Genomic DNA, 26329 nt, shown 5'->3' on the forward strand with positions numbered 1-26329 from the left:
GGGACAATCTGACCTGAATGTCGCATTTCTGCGCCATTTTTTTCCAGACGGCATAGGTGGAGAGGACTACATTTAGCGATGTGTGAGGTGCGGGCAGATGGCCAATGATGATCGCTCTCAATAGGCTGGGGGTTACGTGGGCCCGTTCTATTTGGACATGGGTTCTACTGAAGTGTGTGGTGTACCAGTAGCTCAGAAATTGTGCTTGAGCGGCCCAGTAGTAGCGCTCCAGATAAGGGAGTGCCAATCCTCTTTTGGTTACTGGTTGAATAAGTGTCGTGTACGCAACTCTCACCGGTTTGCCTGCCCACAGTAGTTTGAGGATTAAGCTCCGAATTAGTTTCAGAAAAATCTGTGGTAATAAAAGGGGTATGTTTGTGAACAGGTAAAGGAATTTGGGAAGAATCACCATTTTGATCAGTGAGACCCTAACCCATAGGGTTAGCGGCAGTGACTTCCATCTGTTCACTTTTTCCAGGAGCTACCCCACTACTCTTTTACAGTTCTCCTGGAATATGTACTGGTGGTCTCTAGACATCAGGATCCAAAGATACCTTACCCGTGTTCTCTCCCATTTAAACCCAAAGTCGTCTTGTCAGTCCAGAAAAACTAAGCACTCCTTGAGGGTCCAGAAATGAATGATAATTGGTTGGCCGAAGACCACATTTACAGTGTAAGAATATATATTCATTAGTCATTAGTTATTACGTAGCTATTAGGTTAACTAGAGTGAAGCCATATTAAGATGACCAGAATCGCCATTTTGTTTTCTCTCTCTGCTCTCTCTAACGTTGCCACTTTGCCTCATGTGAAAATGCTTTGCTGTAGATATTATTTTACTTCAATGGTCCAAGGCTAAGAAACATGTTGAAACATTACACTGGAGAGCCAGACAGGAATGCCCGATTCCCTCCCTCACGTATCCTTGAAGACAGGGAGCAAGGCATTTAATCAGTATACGAATGCCAGCAAGTCTCCTGAAAGAATAGCAATGTACGAAACTAGCATTTAAAGAGTTGAATTATGATCTTCTTTACGGCCCCCCTTTCTGAGCCCAGCGAGGCCCCGGAGAGTGGGCTGACTTCTAGAGCGAGAATCGAAATTTAGAGATAGTGAGGCCTGGTATGTGCCAGTCTCCTGCGCGCAGCTTGCCCATGAAAAACAGAAACGCTGTGTTCTCGCAAACAAAGAATTGTGTCTGTAAAATTGGAGATTGCGAACTGTTACTAAATATGGGGGTCTAAGGTGTCATATTTGTCACGATGGTCAATCATCGCCTCTAATTCAAAGGGAAATGAATTGGGGGCGGCATCAAATGTGTTATTACTGATTGTAAGATGCTCCATTCGTATATATGTAACTGATGTACGTTTCACGCTCTCTTGCGTCCCCTGAGGTCTGTTAGACACACATTGCGGGGCGTGGGACCACTTGGCCAACTGGGACTATCTTGTATTGCAATAAACCCTAGATTCTGGGAACAGAACCTCGTGTCTGGCGTATCTATTCGTGTGTGGTGACTGTGCCTTGTTTCCACATCCGAGGGTCCCTCAGGTGCCCCTTCAAGATGGTGTCCGAATAGGGACCCTCCCCCACTTGTTCCATCGTGTACGTTGCAAAATAAGGAAGGCGGTAAGAACGGCGAGGACGGGAGCGATCGAGCCGGGATCAAGAGGTGTTCGGGGCGCCCTGCGTAAGTGATGAGATTCCTTGCTGCTGCACACAGCTGATCCCTGATCGACGTCCCTGGCCAGTGAACAAGGAGGCGAGGGTCCCGAAACGAGGCAAAGCCGAGATACGCAGACACAACGTCATTCGTTGCGTCAGTATACGGGCAAATTGTGTCTTGAAAAGACAAATTGACTAATCGGTGAGTCCTGCCCCGATTCGTAAGTGATCCTGATATTGGTTGAGAGTTGATTTTGCAAAATTAAACACCCAGAGTAAGTTTGATTAGCCAAGGGGAAGGTTAAAACATGCCTGAGGTATTGTCCACCTTAGTGGGATTTTTCCGCTGTGTTGAACAATCTTTGGAAACTGGCCAGGAAGCACCTCCGGGAGGAACACCGGCTTATGATATGTACATAAAGTATGGTATGGGAGCGATAATGTTTTGTAAAAATTGGCATAAGCAAACCAGAAAAAAGGAAAATCTTCAGTGGCCGAGGAATGGGAGTTTTGAGATGGAACGTATAGATAACCCGGAAAAGGTGTTGATAAGTAAAAGAGCACACCGTGGAGCACTTGAGGAGGGAAGCAATGCTCCGATTTAGAAGTAGAGAGAAACATGCGCGCAGGCATAAGTTAAGGACGGAGAAAGCTGAGGAGTAGGAGGAGGAGTGGAGTAATAGCTTGAGAAAGGCGAGACGGTGCGATGAATTAAACATAGAAAAAATATATCCACAAAGAGAGCTACACTCATCGGACAAATTAATAAACAGAATCTTAACTGAAACAAAACAGGGCCCGAGGAGTGAAACTAAAAAGACTATGCAGTAGCCGCCGCTCAACCCCCTACCGTTGCTCAGCCCCTCCCAACACCAGCACAGCCACAGGCTACATCAGACACTGCATTGCCCACTAGCCAGCCAGCCCTGAGTGTTTCACAATTACCACGGCCCCAGCAGATGGATCCCACTCTCACTGCCCCCTCTGCACTTCCTGATCAAGTGGGTGCCACTGTCCCGACTGCCCCTCCCATGAGTGGAATTGAGCAGAATGAATGTACAAGAGTAACCTGCAGCGCGATCAGTAAGGAGAGAAAGCGTGAGCTGCAAGAACAGGCGGAAATGTATATAGACGATAATGATGAGATATTCACGCTAGCGTCCCTGTATGACTTCAGAAGAAACAACGAAAGACAGGTATTGTTGGAATGCATGGGGGAATATTTGTCGGGACAATGGAAAAAGTTAATTGGGAAGTTACCACCGCAGAGATTGTTGGATTTAAATGCATTAGCCCGTTGTAGAGGGAGAGATGAAGAAATAGAAGAGCATGTGAAGCGACTGTTTGAAATAAAAAATGAATTGGATGAAGAGTATTCTGAAGTACTCGCCACACCGGGGAATAAGAGAAAGAATATTGAGAGGGGCAGGAAGAGAGCCTCAAGACTGTATATGCAGAAATCCTTGCCGCCACCCGGACAGATAGGTGATAGACAAAGAATGCAGAGGTGTGTGCGGGAAACAATGAGATGGATGTCAAGCCCTAGGACTTCGGTAGGGGAGATAAATGAAATATGTAATAAGTATCATTTGCAAATAAGAATAGAAGCTCTGCGGATGATAGTAGGGGTGTTACTCCAGCAGATAGCAGGACACCACAGGGGAAGGGGAAATGCACAGAGTAGGGGAAATTCGAATATGCATGGAGGGCCTTTGGGATTAAATCAATGTGCATACTGCAGAGAGGAAGGACACTGGCGGGCACAATGGGCCTCATTACACGGATGGTGGTAAGGATTTACCGGTACTGGTAAATCCTTACCGCCTTACTACGAGGTCCCTTTGCGGGTTGGGGGATTTAACGCCTGCTTTTTGCAGGCGTTAAAATCCAACTCGCAAAGGGACCTCGGAGCTAATTACGGCACCGCGGTGCCGTAATTAGCGCCTTCCCCATTCCCATAGAGCCCTATGGGGCAGAAATGGGAATGGGGAAGGGCAATGGTGGAAGGGGGATTTACCGCCCCTCCAACCTTGGAATGGGGCGGTAAATCCCCTTTCCACCAAGGCGGTGGCGGTATTTTACCGGAATGAGCCATGGCGCTAATAGCGCCATGGCTCACCGCCTACCGTGTAATGAGGCCCAATGTCCGCATTTGAAAAATAGAGGCGGATATAGTCAGAGAAGGCCTCACAGAGGGCACATGGGAACAAATGGTCACAACAGAAATCATATGCAGCAGCACCAGAATGATCAAGGGAATGGTGCACAGAATGCAGGCCAGGCTCCGAATCAAACTATTCAGAGTAAAAATCAGCAAGGTGCACAAATGGGAAATAGAGGGAGAGGGAGGAACATTTTTGATAACCAACAGGTGCATACTATAATAACAGTCATGACTACACCTCAGATGACGTGTTGTTACCCCAATAGGACAGCCCAGGACAGGGGTCGGAACCAGTGTCAATTCCCGTGAACCAGAAAAGATGAAAATCGGGAATGAAGAGCATAGATTCCTCGTAGACACGGGGGCACAAAAGTGCTCGATAGATCATCACTTGGTTCCAGACATACCTCTGCCAGGGCGACAAAATATCTCAGTAGGGTTCGCAGGTACCCCAGTAATAAACCCTGAGTCCAAATCAGTGGCAGTGACAATAGGGCCTTTTACTGAACATTGTCCATTTCTTTTAACAGAGCATTGTGGGGAGAATCTTTTAGGATTGAATCTATTGAAAAAACTAAGCGCAGTTATCCATTGTACACCAGATGGGGTATTTTTGACTATTTCTCCCCAGACTATGCCCACTTCTGAATTTATGGCGGAACCCTTAACAGGGGAATTGAGTACAGTGCCAACTTGCATTTGGGCCGTGAATGACAATGATGTGGGATGTTTGAAAATAGAGCCAGTAAAAATTACATTGAAAGAAGGAATAACGCTACCGCGTATTGTGCAGTATACAATTTCAGCAGAAGGAGAAAAAGGATTGAAAAGTATTGTTTCTCATTTGGTGAAATTGGGAGTGATTGAAGAGATTGCAGGTAGTGTATGTAACCGCCCCATTCTTCCCGTATACAAGAAAGGGGGTGACAAGGTACCGTACCGTTTCATAATTGATCTCCGTGCACTGAACAAAGTGGTAGATCCCCAATTCCTGTTAGTGCCAGACATCACTACGATCTTGACAATGATCCCTGCTTGGGCAGAATACTTTAGTGTTATTGATTTGAAAAACGCTTTCTTCAGCATTCCAGTACACAAAGAAAGCAGGTATTCATTTGCCTTCACTTTAGGAGGACGATCATTCACATTCAAACGCATTCCACAAGGCTATACTGAAAGTCCGAGCATATACAGTAGAGCATTGAAAGAGCAGTTGGACATGTTAGAATTACCAGCAGACTGTGTATTGTTACAATACATTGACAATTTACTAATCGCTGCTGACACAGAGGAGATATGCAAAAAAGGTACTGTTCTATTATTGACTCATCTAGCCACACATGGCCATAAAGCAAGCCTAAAGAAATTCCAGTACTGTCAGAAAGAAGTAGCTTATTTGGGTTACCTACTCTCAAAGGAAGGGAGAAGATTAACACCAGAGAGAATAAAGAGTATTTCTGGTATGCCTATTCCAACAACAAAGAAAGGTGTGAGAGCGATAATAGGGATGGCTTCTTATTGTCGTCAATGGGTTATGAACTTCGCTTTAATTGTGAAATCAATGGTGGAATTAACAAAGAAGGATGCTGTGATGCCTTTGCAGTGGAATGAAGAATGTCAAAAAGCATTTGATTTGCTAAAAACCATTTTGAGTTCTGCTCCAGTTTTGGTCACACGGAATTATGAAAAGGTTTTTAGGCTATTTGTGCATGAGAATGAAGGATGCGCGTTGTCTGTCTTAACACAGGAACAAGGTGGAAGAAATAGGCCGTGTGGCTATTTTACTTCTGCGCTGGACCCTGCAGCACGCGCACTACCACGATGTTTGCGAGCTGTTGCAGCGGCTGCTGCATCAGTGAAACAAACAGAAGGGATGGTTTTGGGGCACACTTTAATTTTGATGGTGCCACATGCCATAGATGTTCTATTCAATAGAACACAGACGCAACACCTCACCTCTGCTAGATTGACTAGATATGAAATTGTATTGTTCGCGCCCAACATCCAAATTATGAGGTGTAGCGCTTTGAATCCAGCAGAATGAATGCCAATGCCCGGGGAAAATAGTGGTGGGACTGAATTGTCTCCCCATGATTGCCTAATGGTTACTGAGGAAGAAACAAAAGGAAGAATTGATTTGAGTGACACACCACTAAAAGAACCAGATGGGGAACTTTTTTGTGACGGCTCCTGTTTTAAACTACCTGACGGCATATCAACTGCTTCATATGCTGTTACGACATTAAAAAGTGTTGTGGAGAGTAAAAGAATTCCTTATAACTCTGCCCAAGCAGCAGAGATAATTTCTTTAACAGGAGCTTGTGAAATTTCGGAGAACTTGAGCGTGAATATGTATACTGATAGCCAGTGCGCCTTTGGCGTAGTTCATAATTTTGGCCGATTATGGGCCGAAAGAGATTTCTTGATATCCCATGGGGCTAGAATTCAACATGGCCCTCTGATTGTGTGACTACTGTCTGCACTTACGTGTCCAAAGCACCTGGCAATAGTGAAATGTGAGGCGCATAAAAAAGTAACATGTAAAGTGGGAGAAGGAAACACATTTGCAGATGAGATTGCAAAACAGACTGCTACTGATTTGAGTACAAAAATGTTGACAGTACAATCGGAGGAAGTGCCCTGCATGATAGAAAATGGAATTGTGACTGTTAAAGAAATGCAGGCGGAAGCTACCGCCGACGAAATACAGGGATGGGCCAAGGGCTCTGTAGACTGGATTTGGAGGGTGGCTGGGTGGACAAAAAAAATGGGAATTGGATCTTGCCAAATGCGTATGTAAACGCAATGGTTACAATGGCTCATAGTCCCACACACATCTGCGCGAAGAAAATAGTCCAACATTTAGCCAAAGTCTGGGAAAATCCATGCATAAAAAAGAATGCAGAGAGGCTGGTGCAAAACTGCATCACGTGCCTACAGCATAATGTGGGAAAAGGCACAGTGACTCCAAAAGGAAGTTTTGGACCTCCCTCTATGCCATTCGAAGTGATTCACTTTGACTTCATAGAGATGGAGAGATGCCAAAATCTGAAATATGTTCTGGTGATCATATGTGCATTCAGCAAATTGGTAGAAGCATATCCCTTGAAAGATTGCACAGCCATGAGCACGGCAAAGGTAATGCTAAAAGAATATTTCTCTCGCTTTGGTCTGCCCCGTGTCATATGGTCCGACAATGGTCCGCACTTTGTAGGTGCAGTGATAATGCAGATTTGTGCAGGATTGCAGATCAATAAGCGATTCCATTGTTCGAGACATCCAAGTTTGGCCGGTCTTATAGAACACCATAATGGAATTTTGAAATCCAAAATCAGTAAGATCTGTGCAGGTAGCAAATTAAGCTGGGTAGATGGATTACCAATAGCGTTACTGTGCATGCGAACGTCAGTGCAGGCCAGAACTGTGCTCTCCCCCTATGAGATTATAATGGGGAGAACGGCGAATGTGTGGTGTGCACCTCAGCCTAAGAAAATGTGCAAGGTAGAATACCCTGTACTCAGCATTTATTGTAATTTGTTAGTAAAAAAACTGCGTTTTATTCATCCGCAGGTGCAAGAGGCATTACCGGTGCGTTATACTACTGGCCCAGGACATGCATTGGAGCCAGGAACCTGGGTGCTCATCAGAAACTATGAGCGGAAAACATTGCTGGTACCCAGGTGGCGTGGGCCCTACCAGGTACTTTTAACCACGCAGACAGCATTACGCGTGGATGAACACAAGGTGTGGATTCATGACACGCATGCCAAGAAAGTCCCATCGCCATTCGACACGTCAACTGATAGGGACAAAGACCAGAAAGAGATAGCAGCGGTTCCAGAAACGAAAAATGCCATTGCCAGTCCCTTGCCACAGAAACTGCCTGATCCTGAAACAAAGCCTGATGAGATTGCCATACAAACGGAAGAGCAAAGAGTGCCTCAACGTTGTCCAGCAGATTCTGCATCTCCGCTGGCCGACATCAAGCGCATACCTCTGTGGCGCCCACCATCTTCTGTTGCGCCACAGCCTGCATTTTCGCATGGGCACCCATCATCATCTGCCATTGTTCCCCAGGCTGACTCCAAGCTCGAGACCGGAAGTGCACCCGCACTATTTGTTGATCACACGGTACCAGGAGAAAATTGGTACAACCTATGGAGCAGAAAGAAGGAGTGATCACATTTTTCATCTCTTGGTGAATTTCTTGCCTCTGTTTCCTATTTTCGGATGAAGCGGGAACCGGAGGCCTAGAGGAGGGTGGCATAAGAGTTGTGCAAATTAGACAGCTCATGAAATGCAACTCCTCAGTGCTAAATCCATGTGTCAGGAACCCGAGTGAACAAGCGGGGCGCACGTGGTACAAAGGAAGCTGCTCTGAAATTGTAGAGCGATGTGCAAAATACACGGAGGCCTTGCCAGATAAATAGGCAATCCAGGCAGACAGAAAACTGGCATAAAAAGATTGTAGACATTGATTGAACTATTTCAACATCCGGAGAAGCACAAGAGCAAACAATATTCACGACGAGCACAGCGGAAGAAGAAGGACGAGAGAAGAATGTCGGAACCAGCAAATGCCTCCTCTTGCACCAACGCTGATAGCGAGTTGAGGTAGTAGTACATAATAAGGTGAAAAAAGGACATGGTAAAAAGAATTGTATGCTGGGTCTAACCATAGTAATGTGCATAATGAGTATATTAGCCCCAGTGTTGACCATAACAGTGTTATGGTACTTAGAGGAAATGCACCCTCTTGAAGTACTTTTGTCCATGATGAACATTTCCACAACGGAAATCCCAGTCCATGTGATTTCCTATACCTTGTCTCCAATGGAAGAGAAACATAGGGAAGGATATGGGAACAACACATTGCTGTTAATAATGAATATGACACACTCAATCCTAAGAAAAAATAATTGTTGGGTTTGTGCCCAACTGCCGCATCATGGTGGTCGGGGAATAGGATGGTATGTCCAGCCCCTGCCCTTAACTTCTGCATGTTATGCTTCTCTCAGTGCCCTATATTATGGGAAATGGAACGAAAGTGAAACTGGTCAACTAGATAAAACAAATATGAATGAATTCGAGGAAGTGATTATGAAACCGGTGGGTTGCTCCGTGTTCCAAAAAAGACGATTAATTACACCAGCAATAATGCCACAGGATAGATTGTCTGTACCTTATAAAACTTCTGTGATCACGTTCCACATGAACCCACATGGGAACAAGGATGCAGAACGCCCTTCATATACAGTGAATTATAACCCTCATTCTGTCCCATTCTGTCTAAAAAAAGGATTCTTTCTAGGTAGGAACATTTACCATATGCAGGTATATAGCATTCCTTGATAAAGAAGTGGAACCAATATATGTTGGAGATCCTGTGTATTTCATATGTGGAGAAAAAGCATATCCTTGGTTACCTAGGAACTGGGAGGTATGTGTTATTTGGGATTTCTGTTCCCTGGGGTGTTTCTTTTAAAAACATCAGACATAACCAAATTGACTAGGTCATGACCTCGCCGTAATATTGAAGACGGGTTGATTGTAGAGGACATAGCAAAATCATTCATACCATTTTGGGGCCAGGCTATAAACTCTTATAACATAAGACGACTGTCTAGGATATTAGAAGAAACAATAAATGGAACCACTGATATATTATATAATATGACTCTTGAAGAAAAAGGAATTAGATTAATGTCACTACAAAATAGAATGGCCCTTGATATAATCTTAGTTGATCGCGGCGGTGTTTGCAAAATCGTGGGATCAGAGTGCTGCGTATTTGTAAGTGACTCCTCCCCCACCATTTTGAGGCGATTAGAAAATTGCATGTGTTAAGTTCCGATCTTCATCCCCCTGAAGGCGGTTGGCAATTGAACATAAGCTCCTGGTTCTGGGAAGTGTTGCGATCCTGGGGATGGAAACTATTTGCAATCCTAGTAGCAATCCTAGGAATATTCGTGAAATGTTGTTGTTGCATACATTGTCTCCCCATAATATGTCCTGAAATCAGCGAAGAGTGTGTACAAATGATGAAACGAAAGAACATTACTAAATCAAGTACTCACCATAGTAACAAGTCTGAAACCAGTAAAGAATTCATGGCAATTGATATTAATAATAATAACGAGGAGACAACAAGTGTACATGAATCCGAATTTGAATCAGATTCCGAATCTAATCCAAATACTTGGTCGGAGGAGGATGCAATGTATGGATGAGACGTTTGGCTTACGGTCAAGAGGAGGGTTTGTCAGTCCAGAAAAACTAAGCACCCCTTGAGGGTACGGAAATGAATGATAATTGGTTGGCCGAAGACCAACCGCCTCATTTACAGTGTAAGAATATATATTCATTAGTCATTAGTTATTACGTAGCTATTAGGTTAACTAGAGTGAAGCCATTTTAAGATGACCAGAATCGCCATTTTGTTTTCTCTCTCTGCTCTCTCTAACATTGCCACTTTGCCTCATGTAAAACTGCTTTGCTGTAGATATTATTTCGCTTCAATGGTCCAAGGCTAAGAAACATGTTGAGAACATTACACTGGAGAGCCAGACAGGAATGCCCGATTCCCTCCCTCACGTATACTTGAAGACAGGGAACAAGGCATTTAATCAGTATACGAATGCCAGCAAGTCTCCTGAAAGAATAGCAATGTACGAAGCTAGCATTTAAAGAGTTGAATTATGATCTTCTTTACAGCCCCCCTTTCTGAGCCCAGCGAGGCCCCGGAGAGCGGGCTTACTTCTAGAGCGAGAATCGAAACTTGGAGATAGTGAAGCCTGGTATGTGCCGGTCTCTTACGCGCAGCTTACCCATGAAAAACAGAAACACTGTGTTCTCGCAAACAAAAAATTGTGTCTGTAAAATTGGATATTGCGAACTGTTACTAAATATGGTGGTCTAAGGTGTCATATTTGTCACGATGGTCAATCATCGCCTCTAATTCAAAGGGAAATGAATTGGGGGCGGCATCAAATGTGTTATTACTGATTGTAAGATGCTCCGTTCATATATATGTAACTGATGTATGTTTCACGCTCTCTTGCGTCCCCCGAGGTCTGTTAGACACACGTCGCGGGGCGTGGGACCAATTGGCCAACTGGGACTATCTTGTATTGCAATAAACCCTAGATTTTGGAAACAGAACCTCGTGTCTGGCGTATCTATTCGTGTGTGGTGACTGTGCCTTGTTTCCACATCCGAGGGTCCCTCAGGGGCCCCTTCAGTCTGTGAATTCCCTGCTGTCTGGAGTCTGGGGAAATATGATGGATTTAATGTGATTCATTTTCAGGCCAGAGACGGTGCCAAACCCGATTACCTCACGCATGATAGTATTAAGTTTTTCGCTCGGGTCCCGGACGAAGAGTACCATGTCATCTGCATGTAGGGAAGAGAAAAGGCCACACAACGGAGTTGAAGGCCTTCTCTGCGTCCAGTAATACCGCATTCGCTTGATGCGAAGGGTCGAGTGCTTCCATGATTCCAAACATCCTTCTAATGCCGAAAATCGTGGTGCGTCCAGGTACGAAACCAGCCTTGTTAGTGAGTACCTGGCCGGGCATCAAGAGGAGCAATCTAGCGGTGAGGACCTTTGCTAGGATATTGTTGTCAAGGTTGATTAAAGAGATTGGCCTATATGATGCGCACTCTTTGGGTTTACCTGTTTTATGTAAGAGAATTACTGTGGCCTCCCGGAGGGATGGCAGCAATATTCCAGACTCTAGGGCCTGCTCGTATAAGTGCAACAGGGGGGGGGGGGGCTATAGTAGCAGCAAAGGTTTTGTCAAATTCACCTATTAGACCATCGGGACCAGGGGCCTTAGTGTTGGGGAGACTTTTTATTGCTTGAAGAATTTCTTCTACTGTAATGGGCCTATTAAGGGGTTCACGTAGTTCGTCATCCACCCAGTAGAGCTCGATGTCGTCCAGGTAGGGGCGCAGGGTCTCCGGGTCCGTGGTGCGTTTGGAGCTGTAAAGTTCCTGATAGAAGCTGAAAAATGCATCAGCTATTTCGTCTTCTGTGTCCACCAGGGTGCCTTGCGAGTTGCACACTTTTTACACCAGGGTAGGCTTTCTGTCAACGGCTATTAGGCGGGCCAGGATGGCCCCGGGCTTTTGGCCTTCTCCATATGGGCGGACACAATGCCCCCACGTGAGGCATTTTAGTTCTCTCTTCGCTGTGGCTCTGAACTTCACTAGTGCTGCCAGGGAGCGTGGGTCATTCGAAGCAGAGCATGTTTGTTCGAGTTCTTTCAGACTGCCCTCACTGGTAGTAAGCTCCCTCCTGATTAGCCTTAGAATTCCATTCTCCTTTGCAATGCAGACCCCTCTGACACAACACTTCAGCGATTCCCAGAGTGTGCCCGTCGACGTGACCAAGTCCCGGTTGATTTCCAGAAAGGACATTATCTTGTCGCGGAGTTCGACTGCAAAAACGTGGTCCTGCAGCGATCCTGGTTTGAATCTCCAGTGAGATCTATTGTTCCTGCTATCTGGTAGGGTACACTCGAGAGTAACCGCAGAGTGATTGGAGAAAGTCCTTTGAAGGATTTGGCATGGCCCCCATTGGAGCGGGCTCTGGGAAGACACCGTAGATAGTCGAGTCGTGAACTCGTGTTGTGGGCCGAAGAGTGAAAGGTGTATTTGCGTGCCTCCCAGTTGCTGTGTCTCCACATATCTACTAGGTTGTAAGCTTTGCATATTTCAAAGACTTGGATGCCTGCTTTGGTGGGATGGGTGACTGAGGTATGAGATTTGTCTTTCTGGGTGTCTAATGGCGTATTCAGGTCACCGCCCCAGATTATCGTTGCTGACCCTGCTCCTTCGAGGTGTGACATCACCCAATCGAAACTATTCGCCCCATCCAAGTTAGGGCCATAAGAGCTCATGAAAACGATCTCCTTCCCTCCGGAAATCTCCCTTACCAGGATTTCTCTGCCCTCAGCGTCTTTCTCTGACTTTATTAGTCTGAAGTTGGATTTTTTTGTCTATCAGGATAGCCACCCCTCTGGCATAGGAAGAATACGATGAGAAGTACCTGTGACAGCCCCAGTCACGGGTCCAGCGATTCTCTGACTCCGGGAAAAGGTGAGTTTCCTAGATCAGGGATACATCAATTTTATTCCTCTGGAGGTATTGCTCCCTCTAATGTTCTCTGTGACAAGCTTGAACTTGACACGTTGTGTTTATGTCTGAGTCAGCTCTGTGTGGCTCCATCTGAGTGTTTAGGCGGTATTGTAGTGATGAAGCAGAGTCTGTATCTTGACTCCTTTGGTTGATGTGGTGAGTAAAAGGTCCCAGGCGAGACCAAAGGGTTAGGGGGTGAGGGGTGGATCTATGAGAGGCATGTTCCCCCAACAGTTTGTACGTTCCCTCCCCAGCACGGACAACCCCCAACTCACCCGACCATTCAGCCCTCCCTGTGTGTGGTAACATTAATGGTGCAGAACTTGAAGCGCTAGTGTCCTCCCAAGATCGGAAGCTCCCTTTGAATACAACTTGTTGTGCCGTTCCGGCGTGTGACTCCCGCCCTCGAGGGGTTCAGTATGCTTGCATAGCTTATCGTCATGGATTGTTGTTTGGGGGTCTATAGCCAATTCTGTCCAGGAAGAAGATTGCTTCTTCTGGTGTGCTGAAGAACTGGACTTTCCCGTCATGCTGGACCCGCAGTTTTGCTGGATAAAGCATTGAGTAAGTCATTTGGTTATCTTGTAGACAGTTTTTTACTCCCATGAAGGACCTCCTCTGAGCTTGGACGGTCGGGGAGAAATCTGGGTATAATTGGATGTTATCGCTGTTATATTGGAGATCCCCCTTGTCTCTGGCCAGACGCAGGATTGCATCACGATCTTTGTAATTTAAGAGTTTGGCGATAATCGGCCGCGGAGCAGCTCCCGGGATGGGTCTGCTTGTTGGGACTCCGTGAGCTCTCTCTATAACAAACAGCTGTTATAGCGCTAGTGCCCCAAAGAGTTCTTTGCAGATATTTTCTACGTGGTCTTCCATCTTCATTGGGAGTTGCTGCTCTCTTACCCCGACCAGACAAATATTGTTGCGTGGCGAACGCCCTTCGAGATCCTCATTTTTTGCGGCTGCCACCTTCATCTGCCCTTCTAGTGCCCTCACTCTCTCTGTCAGTGATGCTGTGTTGTCGTTAAGATCAGAATCAGAGACCCTCTGTTCCACTGTGTCTAGCCTGTCTCCGTGCTTGTCTAGGCGGTGTTGTAATTGATCGACTTTGGAAGATAGTGCATCAAGTTTGATGTCCAAGTTGCAGATGCCGACTTTCAGTTCTAGAAGGATCTTGCATATGTCCATGGCTTGTGAGGGTTCTTAATCCTGTTCTGTATCACCTAGCAGGGATTCTGGTTGGCTGCTTGGTTTCAGGGTTTTGAAAACAGCCCCCGGCTCAAAGTTCAATTTCCATTGGGATTTGCCGGATTTACCCATATTGCGGCTCTGATGTGTGGGCATAGAGTGTGGACGTCTCTGTTTTTTGAGAAATGAGGGTACTTATGTGGGATTGCGCAGTTCTAGCTTAATGTCCCACTGCAGGGGGCTGACAGGGGGTAGGGGGCCAGACCGACACTGATTTGCTTCCGGGTTATTGGATGCTTCGTAGTGCTGTGGTTTTAATGTTCAGTGGTGTTGGGCATCCCGAGCAGGGAGTGGACCGCTCAGCCCCAGAAGATCCAGGTTCTGGAAGAGTGCACTGCCTAAGAGAATGAGCATATCGAGCTGGATGTCTGCACAGGGCGAATGTGTCATTTCAGGATGGTGTTCTCAGGGGAAGGCAGGGGTATGACAACTCTTGTTGCTAGCAAGTGCCTGCAGATCTGTGTCGGCCTCCACTTGGGGTATGGTGGGAAAGATGGAGTAATACTAGCGGCACCCCGATTGTGGCAATATAACGCATGTCTCTCACTGATTACATAGGCCACTACAGGACAGTTTATAAGCGTGGTTTAGCTGCTTCACAACCGTTGGCAGCCTGAGTGGTTCCTTGTTAACTGGAATACCAACTTGCCACTAAAAGTTCAGTAGGCAACGTTTTTGCGTGTTGAGTGATGCCTCACCGAGGACGAGCAATTCTTGTAGTGTGTTAAAGTTCAGGGTTCTCCTGTGCACTGGGTCTCACAGGTGATGTTGCCTCCAGATTCCTTGCTGTTCCAAATTTGGGGTACGGGATCAGCTTTCTCTGGACTGACGTGCCAGCGGAACTGCAGCAGATCCCGCTCGTGCCGTGTGACGAATTCGAGTCCCTCCACTGGGCAAAAGGTTAGTTCCCTCTAATGTTCATTCAGATGGGCCAGATGGCCAGCTGCTCTACGAGCTGCAGCTCGTTTACTCGTTGTCCGGGGTGTAGCGGCGAACTAGGGCAGGTGTCAGGGCAGTCGCCAGAGACTGGTGGCCTGTGAATTGTAGTGCCCTGTGACTACGGTCGTTCCTAAAGGTGATTGCAAGCGTCTCTCCAGCATGGTGCGAGACGCGGTTCACAGGAGACCACAAGGGCCCGCCACGACCCACTGACCGTGGCAGCCCGATATCAACAGGCGGGTCCTACTGCCCGGGACCGGAGGCCCAGCTGTCCGATTCCCGATGATCCTGCCAAGTCAGGAGGGGGGGTGGGGACCAGCCCAGCCGCCCCGTTCACTCGCCACAGTCGGTGCCTTTTGCGGTTAGCTGTGCCAGTTCTTCTTCCCCTGTCCGTGGCTGGGCGTGTACCGCCTATGCCTCCTCGGTGGCGGATGTGCAGGACCAAGGAACAGGTCGCTCCTTCTCCGCTGTCCCCTCTGCTCGCACCGCTTTGGACCACCTTTGCTCACCTCCACAGGATCTCGCAGCACTCGGGCAGGCTCCACCTGCACCCCGACACAGCGCACCCCGACACGGGTGCCGATTTAGGAGTTCTTTTATTTCCACGGGTTCACTACCGCCGGCTTCACCACCAAGGATCCCCGACTGCCCTCACAAATTCAGCTGTACGTTGTGTGCTCAGATAAGCAGGGGGGCTGCTGGCTTCATCCGCCGGCGTCTGACTCCCCCGTTGTTGCCTTTGCCCGTTGTGCTGTAGAATCTACTCAAACCTCGGGCATGCAGCCAGGCCCCCTCTCGGTTCTGTGCCACCGCCGTCTATGGGGTGCAGGCAAGCCGCTTGCGTTGCAGTGTTTCTTGTTTTATGAGCACCAAAGAGTCGTAGCGCTCATTCCACCAGTTGGGGCCAGTTCACCCACTGGAATGCAGCGATTATCAGCATTAATTCGGGAGTCTCGTGATAGCTCAGAGAGGAGCCACCATCTTGGTGGCCCACTAGCGCCCCCTTGCAGTGACTAAACATTGCCTGCAACAGTACATTTATCGTTGGGTGACTAAGCTGTGAGCAAGGCTCCATCTGATCCGACCGCTTGCCACCAATGTGACGAATCAACTTCCGGGGCACAAGTGGTCCAGGGATGAATATCGTTTTTTTAACCATCAATTAGCCCCACACCTCTAGTACACCAGAAGGGATCTGAACAGATTGGAAACACAAGTCAATTATAAACCTACTTGTCCATTGTTAGTAACGTGGACGGAACAGCAGGCTTATCTATGCAAGGTCGTGGATCGTTGGTTAGTTGCAACACAGCGAAAATACAATTATTACCCAATGATAAAAGGGACTGTCTACTGAAGGTTGTATTAAAATAAAGACTTTATTATCATTACAACAGATAGTTCAAGCACACTACAAAAAGCAACCCACCTTGTAAAGGAACACAAACGATGGACAGTTTTACGAAGGAAAGGGATGCACTTTGAATACTGACAGGAGGATAGTCGGGAAAGAAATCAGTCTTAACGGTTCAAGGTTATTTGGTTTCAACACGAAAGGAGCAAGGGGTCGTAAATGTCACTAGGGGCGTTCGGAGAAGGACCAGGGGGACAGAACCACAATATACCTGGTGCTTAAGATGATCTTGATGCTCGACAGCGTTGAGTCGGTTACAGGATGCTTTGCAGCTTCTGCGACAGAGTTCATGATGGGAGACAACTGTGGATATCAGGCAGCAGGCAGTTCGGCAAGCGAGGATGGACAGATGGCTGCAGGCTGGCCTACACAGTGGCTCAGGTCAAGAATTGTTGTCTCTGCGTTGGTTGACGGATCTGGAACACTGGTCGAGGTGTCTCGGATGGTTTTAGCGACTGCAGCATGACAACTGTCAGTGGTGCATCCAGTTGCTGTTTGAGGACTCAACTGCCTCGAAAAATGTCCTTAAAAGATGAACACTGGCTGATTTTTGTTGTGGCACTCCTCCTAACTTCTTCGCAATGCTTGTGTCGTCCTTTAAGACAGACGGGGCAAATCTGAGGAGAGTGTTTGCAGGCAACAGCCTTGTCTTTGTTCAGAGCACTCTGGTACTTCCCACATAGGAACCTATCAGGGCACGCTGTTTGCTGGCTGGGTACCAGTTTTGTAGTTGCTGGATGATTCCTCTGAGTCTGGTATCTCCCTCTGGTCCCTGGGAGATGTTTAGGGGAAGGATCTTGCTTCCCTCTTGGAAATCGTGGCCTTCCTTCACTGGTGGAAGCTGTAAGGCAGTCTGTACCTTCAGCCAGGGTCCAAATGAGTCCTTCTTATTACTCCAGTCGAAGTCGTCGGATGATCTGCTAAGTGAGGGGCTCAGCCCTCTTTTAAAGTCAAATGGGCCCCAGTGATTGGTGAGGTCTAAGCCTACCTTAATGAACCAATCTTCGGTCCCCACTAACAATCTTCTGTTATGTGTGACTAAGTCCCGCCCATCTTCCTGTCTGTTGTAGATCAAAGTGTCTCTCTGGTTAATTGAGCTCTCTGTGACTCCTGATCAAAGCGTAGGTCGCCCTTGAAGTTTGAGAACAGACTTTGGACCGAATTCACAGAAGCGTTTAATAATGACAAAGCCCTATTGGAAAATGCTCTGTGAATAAGGGCCTTTCTGTCTCCATCAATTCACATACTTCGTGCCCCCTGAAGGGGGGGTCCCCCTACAGGGGTTGCCTACTGTAAACAAGTGTCCCAGACATGCCATTCACTGCTCTTCTTACAGAGGGGTGGAAGGTGGCTTCAGGTTGCCAAATTGCATATCAAAGAGGTGTTGGGTTTCCTGTCCCCTTTTGTCAGTTCTGCGATCAGGCCTATCACAGGCCTGTTTCAATTAACTCTCATCAGTATGCACTGCCACCAGCAGAACCTAGACAATAGAGATGGCAGACAATAGAGATGTTGTCTTCCCAATTCCTGAGATGGTTTGATGTACCAGCAGCTGTCACATTCCAGCTAAATGTGACGGGAGGATTGCGCCTGTAAGATGTGCCTCCCCAAAGTACACATGACTATGTTTGTTGTGCAGTGAGCAGAGGAAAATGTGTGCAAATTAGCCCCACACATTTTCTGAGGTTGAGCTTACATCATTACTTTTCATTACAAAACTTCAAAAAAGCCCAGCCGAGCGCATACACCACGTGCGGATGGTCGAATTCCTCACAGTACACCTACTCACATCCGGAGACCAGCACCATGGCCGGTCCAGTAGATGGATCCTGTTTGACCTCATTGCAGAATTAAAGTGGGTAGCATATTTTCATGCACCACCTTAAACCATTGCCACTTCCTCACTTTTCTTTGGCACATACTTTAGGGTGTGTCTGCTCCCTGAAATAGGCAACAGCACAATGGTTTTAAATTTAAAACATTGTTAAGCAGGGGTCAAGTCCTAAAAGGAAAAGTAGGGGACTAATTGACATAACAACTGAATGTGGTGTCACCAGAAATTAGCATATCAGGGTGCCCTCAGAAAAAAGTTGGGGGACTTCTTAAAAAAGTGCACGGACTACGTCCACCCGCGTGTACCCTCAACTTGATCCCTGGTGTTAAGCCCCCTCCCCCTGCTCTGGCTGTACAGGACCTGATCAATCACCTACAATCCCCGATGTCTGTTTCTCTTGATTCCGATGCCATGCGTGGTGGTGCTCTGTAACTAGCACATGCCCCTTTCTTGTTTTTCCCTTTTGTGTTTATTTGGTTGTTGATCTGCTATGGACAAATTGATTTTGCAGTCCTATCAAAAACACATTTGTTTACTGTATTGCTTGGTATCTGAGCATTCAGAGCATAGGGTCACTTGTGCTAGCTGAGGGTTGCTCACTGATTATGGATATTTCTGGGCATGGCTTCCTGGGGAAATTCACGTCCCTTTATATTCAAGCACGAGAAGATACTTCAGCAGTGTTAATTGTGGCGGCAGCAGGCATACCTGGCTGGTAAGGGCATTCTAGTTATCAGCCTGTAAGTTAATAGGCTCAAGTGAAGAAAGGCCCGCAAATACAGGCAAAGTGCCTTTATTGGCTTGGACAGGCCGTGGCAGTGGCCATTAATGTGTTTATTACCTGACAGGAGACGGGTGCATGGATTTAGGTTGCCAGAAGAAGATGAGGTAGTATGCGGGAGAGTGGAGGAGGACGGAGATAGGTGCCATGGTGCAGAGAGAGAAGAAGAGGAATGTGAAAAGGACTAAGGCACCGAAAGAGCATGGAGGACAGCATGAAGAGAGACAGACTTCAAGAGCAACAGTGCACACTGTGTGAGGAGTTCCAGTGATGAGCAGGAAAGCCTGGTAGAGGATAGAAGGCTGGTTATGCCTGTTGCTGGGCATGTGAGGCTATGTACACCTGTTGCTGAGTATGTGTAGTTTGGGGATACATTTTTACGGTCAGGTGCTGGCTGGAAATACCTATTGGAAGAATGTGCAGAATGACACACCTGTTTATGAGGGGGTGCATACTTAGTTAGATGATGATGGCATGGGAAGACTGTCCAGGCCCTTTAGTAGACATTTGGGGTCTGGCCAGTTGTGTTACTGGGCACATGGTGGTCGGTAATACCTGTTTCTAGGTATTTAGATACAGGCATATATGTTGTTGGAGATATAGATACTGGAGTCAACTGTTAGTGGGCATTTGGAAACTGGTAAAACATTTTCTGGGATATGAGAGGTGGACATACCGTTCATTTGACTGGCAACGTGCTGCTGCCCCACAATGCTACATTGAACGTGAACAAGAAATTGGAAATTTCTCTTTTAATTAGAAATTGTGACAAGTTGCTCTTTTTAGTTATCTTAAAATATGATTGTGCTGAAGCTCTCCAACCCCATGCTTGGTGTTAGTGTCCCATTGTTCTTAAAAGGGCACAATTTGGCATAATTTGTTCTCATAATATCCCACAGGACAACACACACACCTCCCTTTAATTGTTCTTTAAATTCGCTCATCTGTTACCATTGCTACTTCCTGAATGTATTTGAAAGTGTACCTGTGGCTAATTGTTCCCAAAAGTTCCATACGGGAGTTAACACAAATCCTATATAGCTGACTGTAGAATATATATGTATGCATTCCAACAGCAAATGGCCGAGTCAGGCTTTTCCCTCCATGTGGACAGAATGTACATCAATTAAAAACACTTAAAAGTTGCTATTCACTGTTGACATTACCATAAGTGCCACTGGGAAATCTTGGAATGTCTTTCCAATATCCTTTTCTTCAACATACTCTTCACTTCCATTATTGTGTGCCTGAGAGACCTTTTCAGCCTGCACCTTTGCTGTACCTGCACATCAACAAGAAATAGAGAAATATTGTCTGCAAACTCTCATTACACTCCGATTACATGTAGCTCACTCACCACAAATAAACAAATAAGTGCACGTTTTATAAAGAACTATGTTGGTAGAAGAGAGAAGGGAACAACGTGAGGGTGAATGGTATCACTTTGTGTGATGTTTATTCTGGATGGGATGGGATTTAGGAATGGGGCAATGGAACAATATAAGAGTGAAAGGTGTGACAATCTGATATGAAGCATATTGTGGGTTATATGGTGTAGCAATATGGGTCAAGGAAACAACATGAGGGAGAATGGTATGTGTTTGTGTGATTCTGAATTTTCTGGATTATATGGTTTAGTAATGGGGTAAAAATCAAGCTGACGGGATCATACAACATCTCTTAGTGACCAAAGGTCATCCTCATTTTCCACCTTTATTTGTCAAACTGATGATGTCTGTGTTCTAGTATTAGTTAGTATCCATTTGTTAGAGGCTGAATGCTGTTCTTAGCCTAGAAAAAGAATGCTCCTTCAACTTTGCTACCCATTGGTAGTCGTGGTGAAGCATACTGGGTTAGCTTGGCAGAGTGAAGTGGAGTGGTTAAAGATACATGGTAACAAGGTGTCACAGGAAGTAAAAGGTGTGCCCAACCAAAAGTTACTTTATATCTGTTTGATGCGCTTAAAATTGCAAGGTGATGTTAGATGGCGTTAACACTGGGTCTCTTAGTTCAGATATTTGTGAGCCCCTAACCATTAGGTTTAGGATCGGCCACAAAGTCACTGTTGTTCTAGAGCCCCCTTGATGTATTATAGGTGCATTCAAGATTGCAGGACTGATCAGTGCACCTAATGTATGATTCTCATCAAATTCACAGTGCTACATCAGAAATGTGAGTTTTAGCCAAGAGTCAAGAGTTGGCTCTTTGATCTAGCAGGGTATGGTCATAATGCAGAGCATGGATAGAATGTGTGTCAATGGCAGGAAACAGCATTTCAGGCTAGAACCAAAATCTGCATCCACATCTCCAGCATCTTTTCTATCATCTCATGGTCCGTTGTAATGAAGACCACGGAAAGTCCCAAGAGGAAAAAAGCAACTGGTCTGCTATCAACTTGCTAATCAAGCAGGTACTCACATATATCAATAAAAGTTAAATGTGTTACTCTTGCATGCCTCAAGACTGATTGCTGAGTGTGTACCAGATTGGTAGAATATACATTTCACTGTGGTTTCCTTGTGGTCTTTTTGTACATGATTTTACTAGAATGCAAGTTATGGTATGGGTCAACTGTTTGAAGATGCTACCAGTTGGCTGTGGTTTCTCAGTGAGCGGAATGATGATTGCCTTTTTTAACATCTTAAAAACTATTCATTTTCACAGATATTTATTTAAGATCTATGTGGTATCTGGGGCCCATATTGCCAATGTCTTCCTTCATTACATAATATGGTGAGGAATCCATTGGAAGGTTTGAGGTTTTGATCGTCACAGTGGCATGGAGGACTGTGCATTGGCACATGAGGTTGAGGGGCATATTGTGCCAGATTACCAAATATGTAAGTGTATCCCTGGTCACTTTTTGGGATGGGCCTTCAGAGAGTCTGCAAACTCCTAGTGGCCCTCTGGCATACCTGGTAGTTTGACTGGGCCCATAACCCAGATGTCGATGGATCAAAACCATACTATGCTACCAACTTGTTGGGACAAACTGCCCGGTATGCCAGACACTTGTCTCATATTGTAACATCTTTGTTGCTGTCCTCTGTCTGGTGGCGTGAGATTGGCTCCCATTCCCAGCACTGGTTGCTGTCCATTGTCTGTGTCGGCCGGGTCACGTGTTCGGAGACCATGGTTTGGAGCTGTGCAGCTCTGAATTATGAAGAATTATTTGCATTTACCTCAGCTGGTGCTACTGTTGTTCAGGGAATGGAATGTCATCTGTATCTTGTGGCGTTGGCAGCGGGTCCTGTCTCCCACATTTGCTCTCTGTTCAGCCTGAATTTAGCTCAGGTCAGCTCTTGCTGAGAGGCCTGCGGCCTGTTGTATTTTTCCTAACCAGTATGCAGTTTCTACAGTGTTTGTGCTTTTCTATATTCTCCATAGATTAATCACAATTGGCTCTGTCAGGTCCCATAGGTTCTCCTGCATTTCCATAAGGTTATTAACATGTAAGCATCTGCAAGCTTTGCTCAGGATCTCTTGCTTCTTGTGGTTTCTGCATTGCTGCGTTTAGCTAATGGCAAAATAATAAAAGCAATGACAGTATGTATATGTATCTATCCTCTAACTATAGAACTGTACGCTCGTGTTCTTCATATATTCGAGTGTGTGTTTGTGTCCCGAAGTGCGCATGGCACGTGTGCTTCATGTCTAACGCTGCTAAGTCGTGGTGTCTCTATCGACGTCAGCAACATGGTTGTTTTGCGCTTTAATCAAAACTGTCAATCAAGGCGTCTTTAGTTGCAGCCTGGGGCTCCTCATCCACTCTGGGGTAGATTTGTACGGCACGTGGCCTGAAGGGCCGGCTGAGGAGATACCTCTCAACATACTTGTCTATCATTGGAGCACGGGGAATTGGTCTGAAATAGTATGGGCGATCGCAGTGTCTCCTGGCCTTCTTCTATGTCATGTATTTTATAGGAGGGGGAGGAGGAGTTAAACTTCCCCATCCCTCTTCAGATCCCTGCATATGTCTGCCTCCTGGTTAAGGGACCAGCACTAACCTACAGAGCAGCAGGAGACCATGCTCTAATGTTATGTCATACCACGTGTGACCCAGCGTCTGCATGCCATTTAGCTGCTACCTGGCCCAAAGCAGGTAGCGCACACTGAGCCACAAGAGTAGAGACTATATTATGTAACATCATGTATGCGACATTGCTGAACCAGGGGCAATCCAAGGTAAACAGTGCCTGGACAAAAACAGAACTATGCACGGTATAGGTAGGATCACTACTTATGTTCTCTTTACTCAGAATATGTATATCATAGGTTCTACAAAGTGGTTTGTAAAATTGTTTATATTTTGTTTGACAGAAATACAAGTTGTGAACAATGGCTTCAAATCAATACTTTCCTAAGAATCACCCTCATGTTTTGTTTTTGTAGCTGTAACATTTCTTTTTTTATTCCTTATTATTGCATCATACAGATAAATAAATAACGTTTAATACATTACAGCAAGGTCCTTTCACATAAGCAGGACAACCTGCCATTTAGATGAACCATAATAGAGAAATAGTAGTTAAGAAGAAAAGAGTGAGAGAATTCACTCCTCTACCATTAAAAGTATACCATACACTTTTTGGTTAAAAAAACAATTAATCCCTCATGGGAACCAAACATAAAGGACTCCCATAGAACAGCAGGAGAAAGAGAAGATTCAAACCCTGATGCTCTGGGGGACCTTCTGCACAGTTGAACCAAGGCATTACAATAAAAAAGGAGATGTTGGGGCGATTCCACCCCCTCTTCACCACAGAAACAACAGAGTCTATCTCCCTTTGGAATTTTCGACCACCTGCCTACAATCTTAAGCATGTTAACAGCATTGAATTTGAGACGTAGGTAGTCCCATACAATGTGATTTCCAAGCAACATACAACTATATGGAGGGACCATCTGCCTGTCAAGTATGTAGGGAAAAAAAACATCAACCGTGGATTTAGAGGCCAATATGACAAGCCTTTGGTCATGATTACAAGTCTACAGGTTACCCCTCATCATACGCTTGAAATGGTTCATGCCCAGCATTAAAAATTCCTCCTGAGAACTCCCAAGCCACTGACCAACAAGACGCTGCACCATTCCCATGGTAGAATGCTTCATTAAGGGGTCCTTGGTGGAAAACCCCTTCAACAAAAAACCCATGAGAATGTTGCTCTGTGCATGTGCTAACTTTCAGTGGCTCGTCAGACAACTTAGCATAATTCTTTCTCAAATCTGGAAGAGATCAAAAAATCCCTAGCAATCATTTCAGCAGGGACATAGGGGGGTCATCTTTGGAGGCACCTGAGCAGTTTATGTTCGATCTTAGGACCCCCAGAGATCCCAGGGCCCAGACCTCAGCTACGTAACAGAAGATGGGAGCAATTTTCGCAGTACACAACTTGTGCGGTGTTCCCACCGAGTAGCCTCCTCTCCTGCTAGCAAACAAGCAGCTGGCCCCCACAGTTCTGGCAGATCGCACATTCATGACATTCAGATGGAACACACCTCTAATATTGGCTTTGAAAACAATGCCACGGTATACATACTGGGACACGACCTCAACGGGAATGCCCTCCAAATTCCAACTGGCTCTAACTACACATCCGCGTGGGATTTCAAAGACCATAATCTTGGTTTTCGCAGTGTTGATCCTGAGAGAATTCTGGGCCGAATAGGAGTTAAGATTATTCAGTGTAATTTGGAGATCACATGGCATAAGGTCTAGAATGACGATGTCGTCGACATATCCTATCCATCATACCACCATGTCACCAAGCTTAGGCGGGAGGCACTTTGTGTCAATGCTTTCCTCATGTCAGAGAGGTATAGATTGAAGAGTATGGGGGCTAGGATGCAACATTGTTTCAGGCCTACATCAGTGTGGACCCAAGCGGATGTTCCCCCATTACCCAGAAACTGGACCTTAAAACAAGTCTCAGCATGCAGCAGCATAATCATCTTGAGCAGGCCTGGTGGAATCCCCCAACTATCCAGCTTCCCCCAGAGCATAGCGTGATTAACCGTATCAAAAGCAGCACTGTAATCTACTAATGCTGCGTAGATAGTTCTTTTGCGAATCTGCCGGGCTTGCTCGATAATAGTGGTAAGGGCTAAGATATGAACAGAAGTCGAGCAGGCCTTTCGAAAGCCATTTTGGATGCAGGGATTGATGTTACCAGCCTCTGCCCAGTTGGTCAGTTCCTCTAGTAAGATCCACGCAAATACTTTGGATGAAACATCCAGCATTGCAAATAGGCAATAATTGTGAGGATCAGCAGGAGCACCCTTCTTATGGACTGGGACTAGAATGCTGTCATGCCAAGAACAAGGAAGGACCTGGGTAACAGCAATACATCTAAAGAGATGGTGAAGAACCTTTGCCCAGAGAGTGACGTCGGTCTTGATACCCAGGTTACAGAGACCATCCGTTCCTGTGGGCCGAGAAGATTTGCTGACACTAATAAACCTGGCAACCTCTTGTATGCGTTTCCCAAATTTCCAAGTTCCTGCCTCCTGGGGCCTGCATCACTGTCTGGGGTTAGAGTAACCCACGGTGGCTGAAATATAGGCAGTGCATTCATGCTCAGGAACACCTTTAAGATCTAGGGGAGTCGGGTTTTGGCCATTGACGATCTTCCAAAATGTCCTCACATCATGATCAATGGTTGACATCACTGAGTCTCACCATTTTTGACATTCTCTAGAGAACATATGGAGTCTAAGCCACGTAGAATAGTTAACCTTAATCAACCTCCTTCCTTCGGCATGCACGGTTTAGTCTACAGCCTTGCGCAACAACTTCAGCAACTCTTTGCGGATCGATCTCTTTTTGTCACAGATGGCGTTATCATAGCCGTGTCTGTGTATCTTGGCAGAGCCAGTGGCCCACCGATTGTTCCCCTTGTTCAACTGGGTAATGCTCTTGGTAACCTGAATGATAAGCCCCTCGTAATTGTAGTATTTTCTCCAAACGCAAGCAGGGGTCCACCACCGAAGTTGGAGCAGGCCCTATTGTTGGAAAGTCCCTAAATCAGTTACCAGAGCAGCCTCAACTCTGGTAGGATTAAATCCCACTGGGGTCTTTGCTCTGTTAAGAATGACTGACCCCGTATTACGGTCAATGTATCTGGGGAACTCCACGTC

At 46.1% G+C, this 26329-nt stretch overlaps 1 protein-coding gene across 1 annotated transcript in view; it reads right to left on the reverse strand.

Annotated features, from left to right (window-relative positions):
• SLCO4C1 (solute carrier organic anion transporter family member 4C1) overlaps nt 1–26329 on the reverse strand; it is an 812270-nt gene that overhangs the window by 351635 nt on the left and 434306 nt on the right. Inside the window, exon 6 of the mRNA XM_069625459.1 lies at nt 20359–20474. Within this exon, the coding sequence (XP_069481560.1) occupies nt 20359–20474 (116 nt within the window). The remainder of the gene's footprint in view (nt 1–20358; nt 20475–26329) is intronic.

The sequence above is a fragment of the Ambystoma mexicanum genome, chromosome 6p (genome assembly GCF_040938575.1).
Source record: "Ambystoma mexicanum isolate Mex_15411 chromosome 6p, UKY_AmexF1_1, whole genome shotgun sequence".
Lineage (NCBI taxonomy): Eukaryota > Metazoa > Chordata > Amphibia > Caudata > Ambystomatidae > Ambystoma > Ambystoma mexicanum.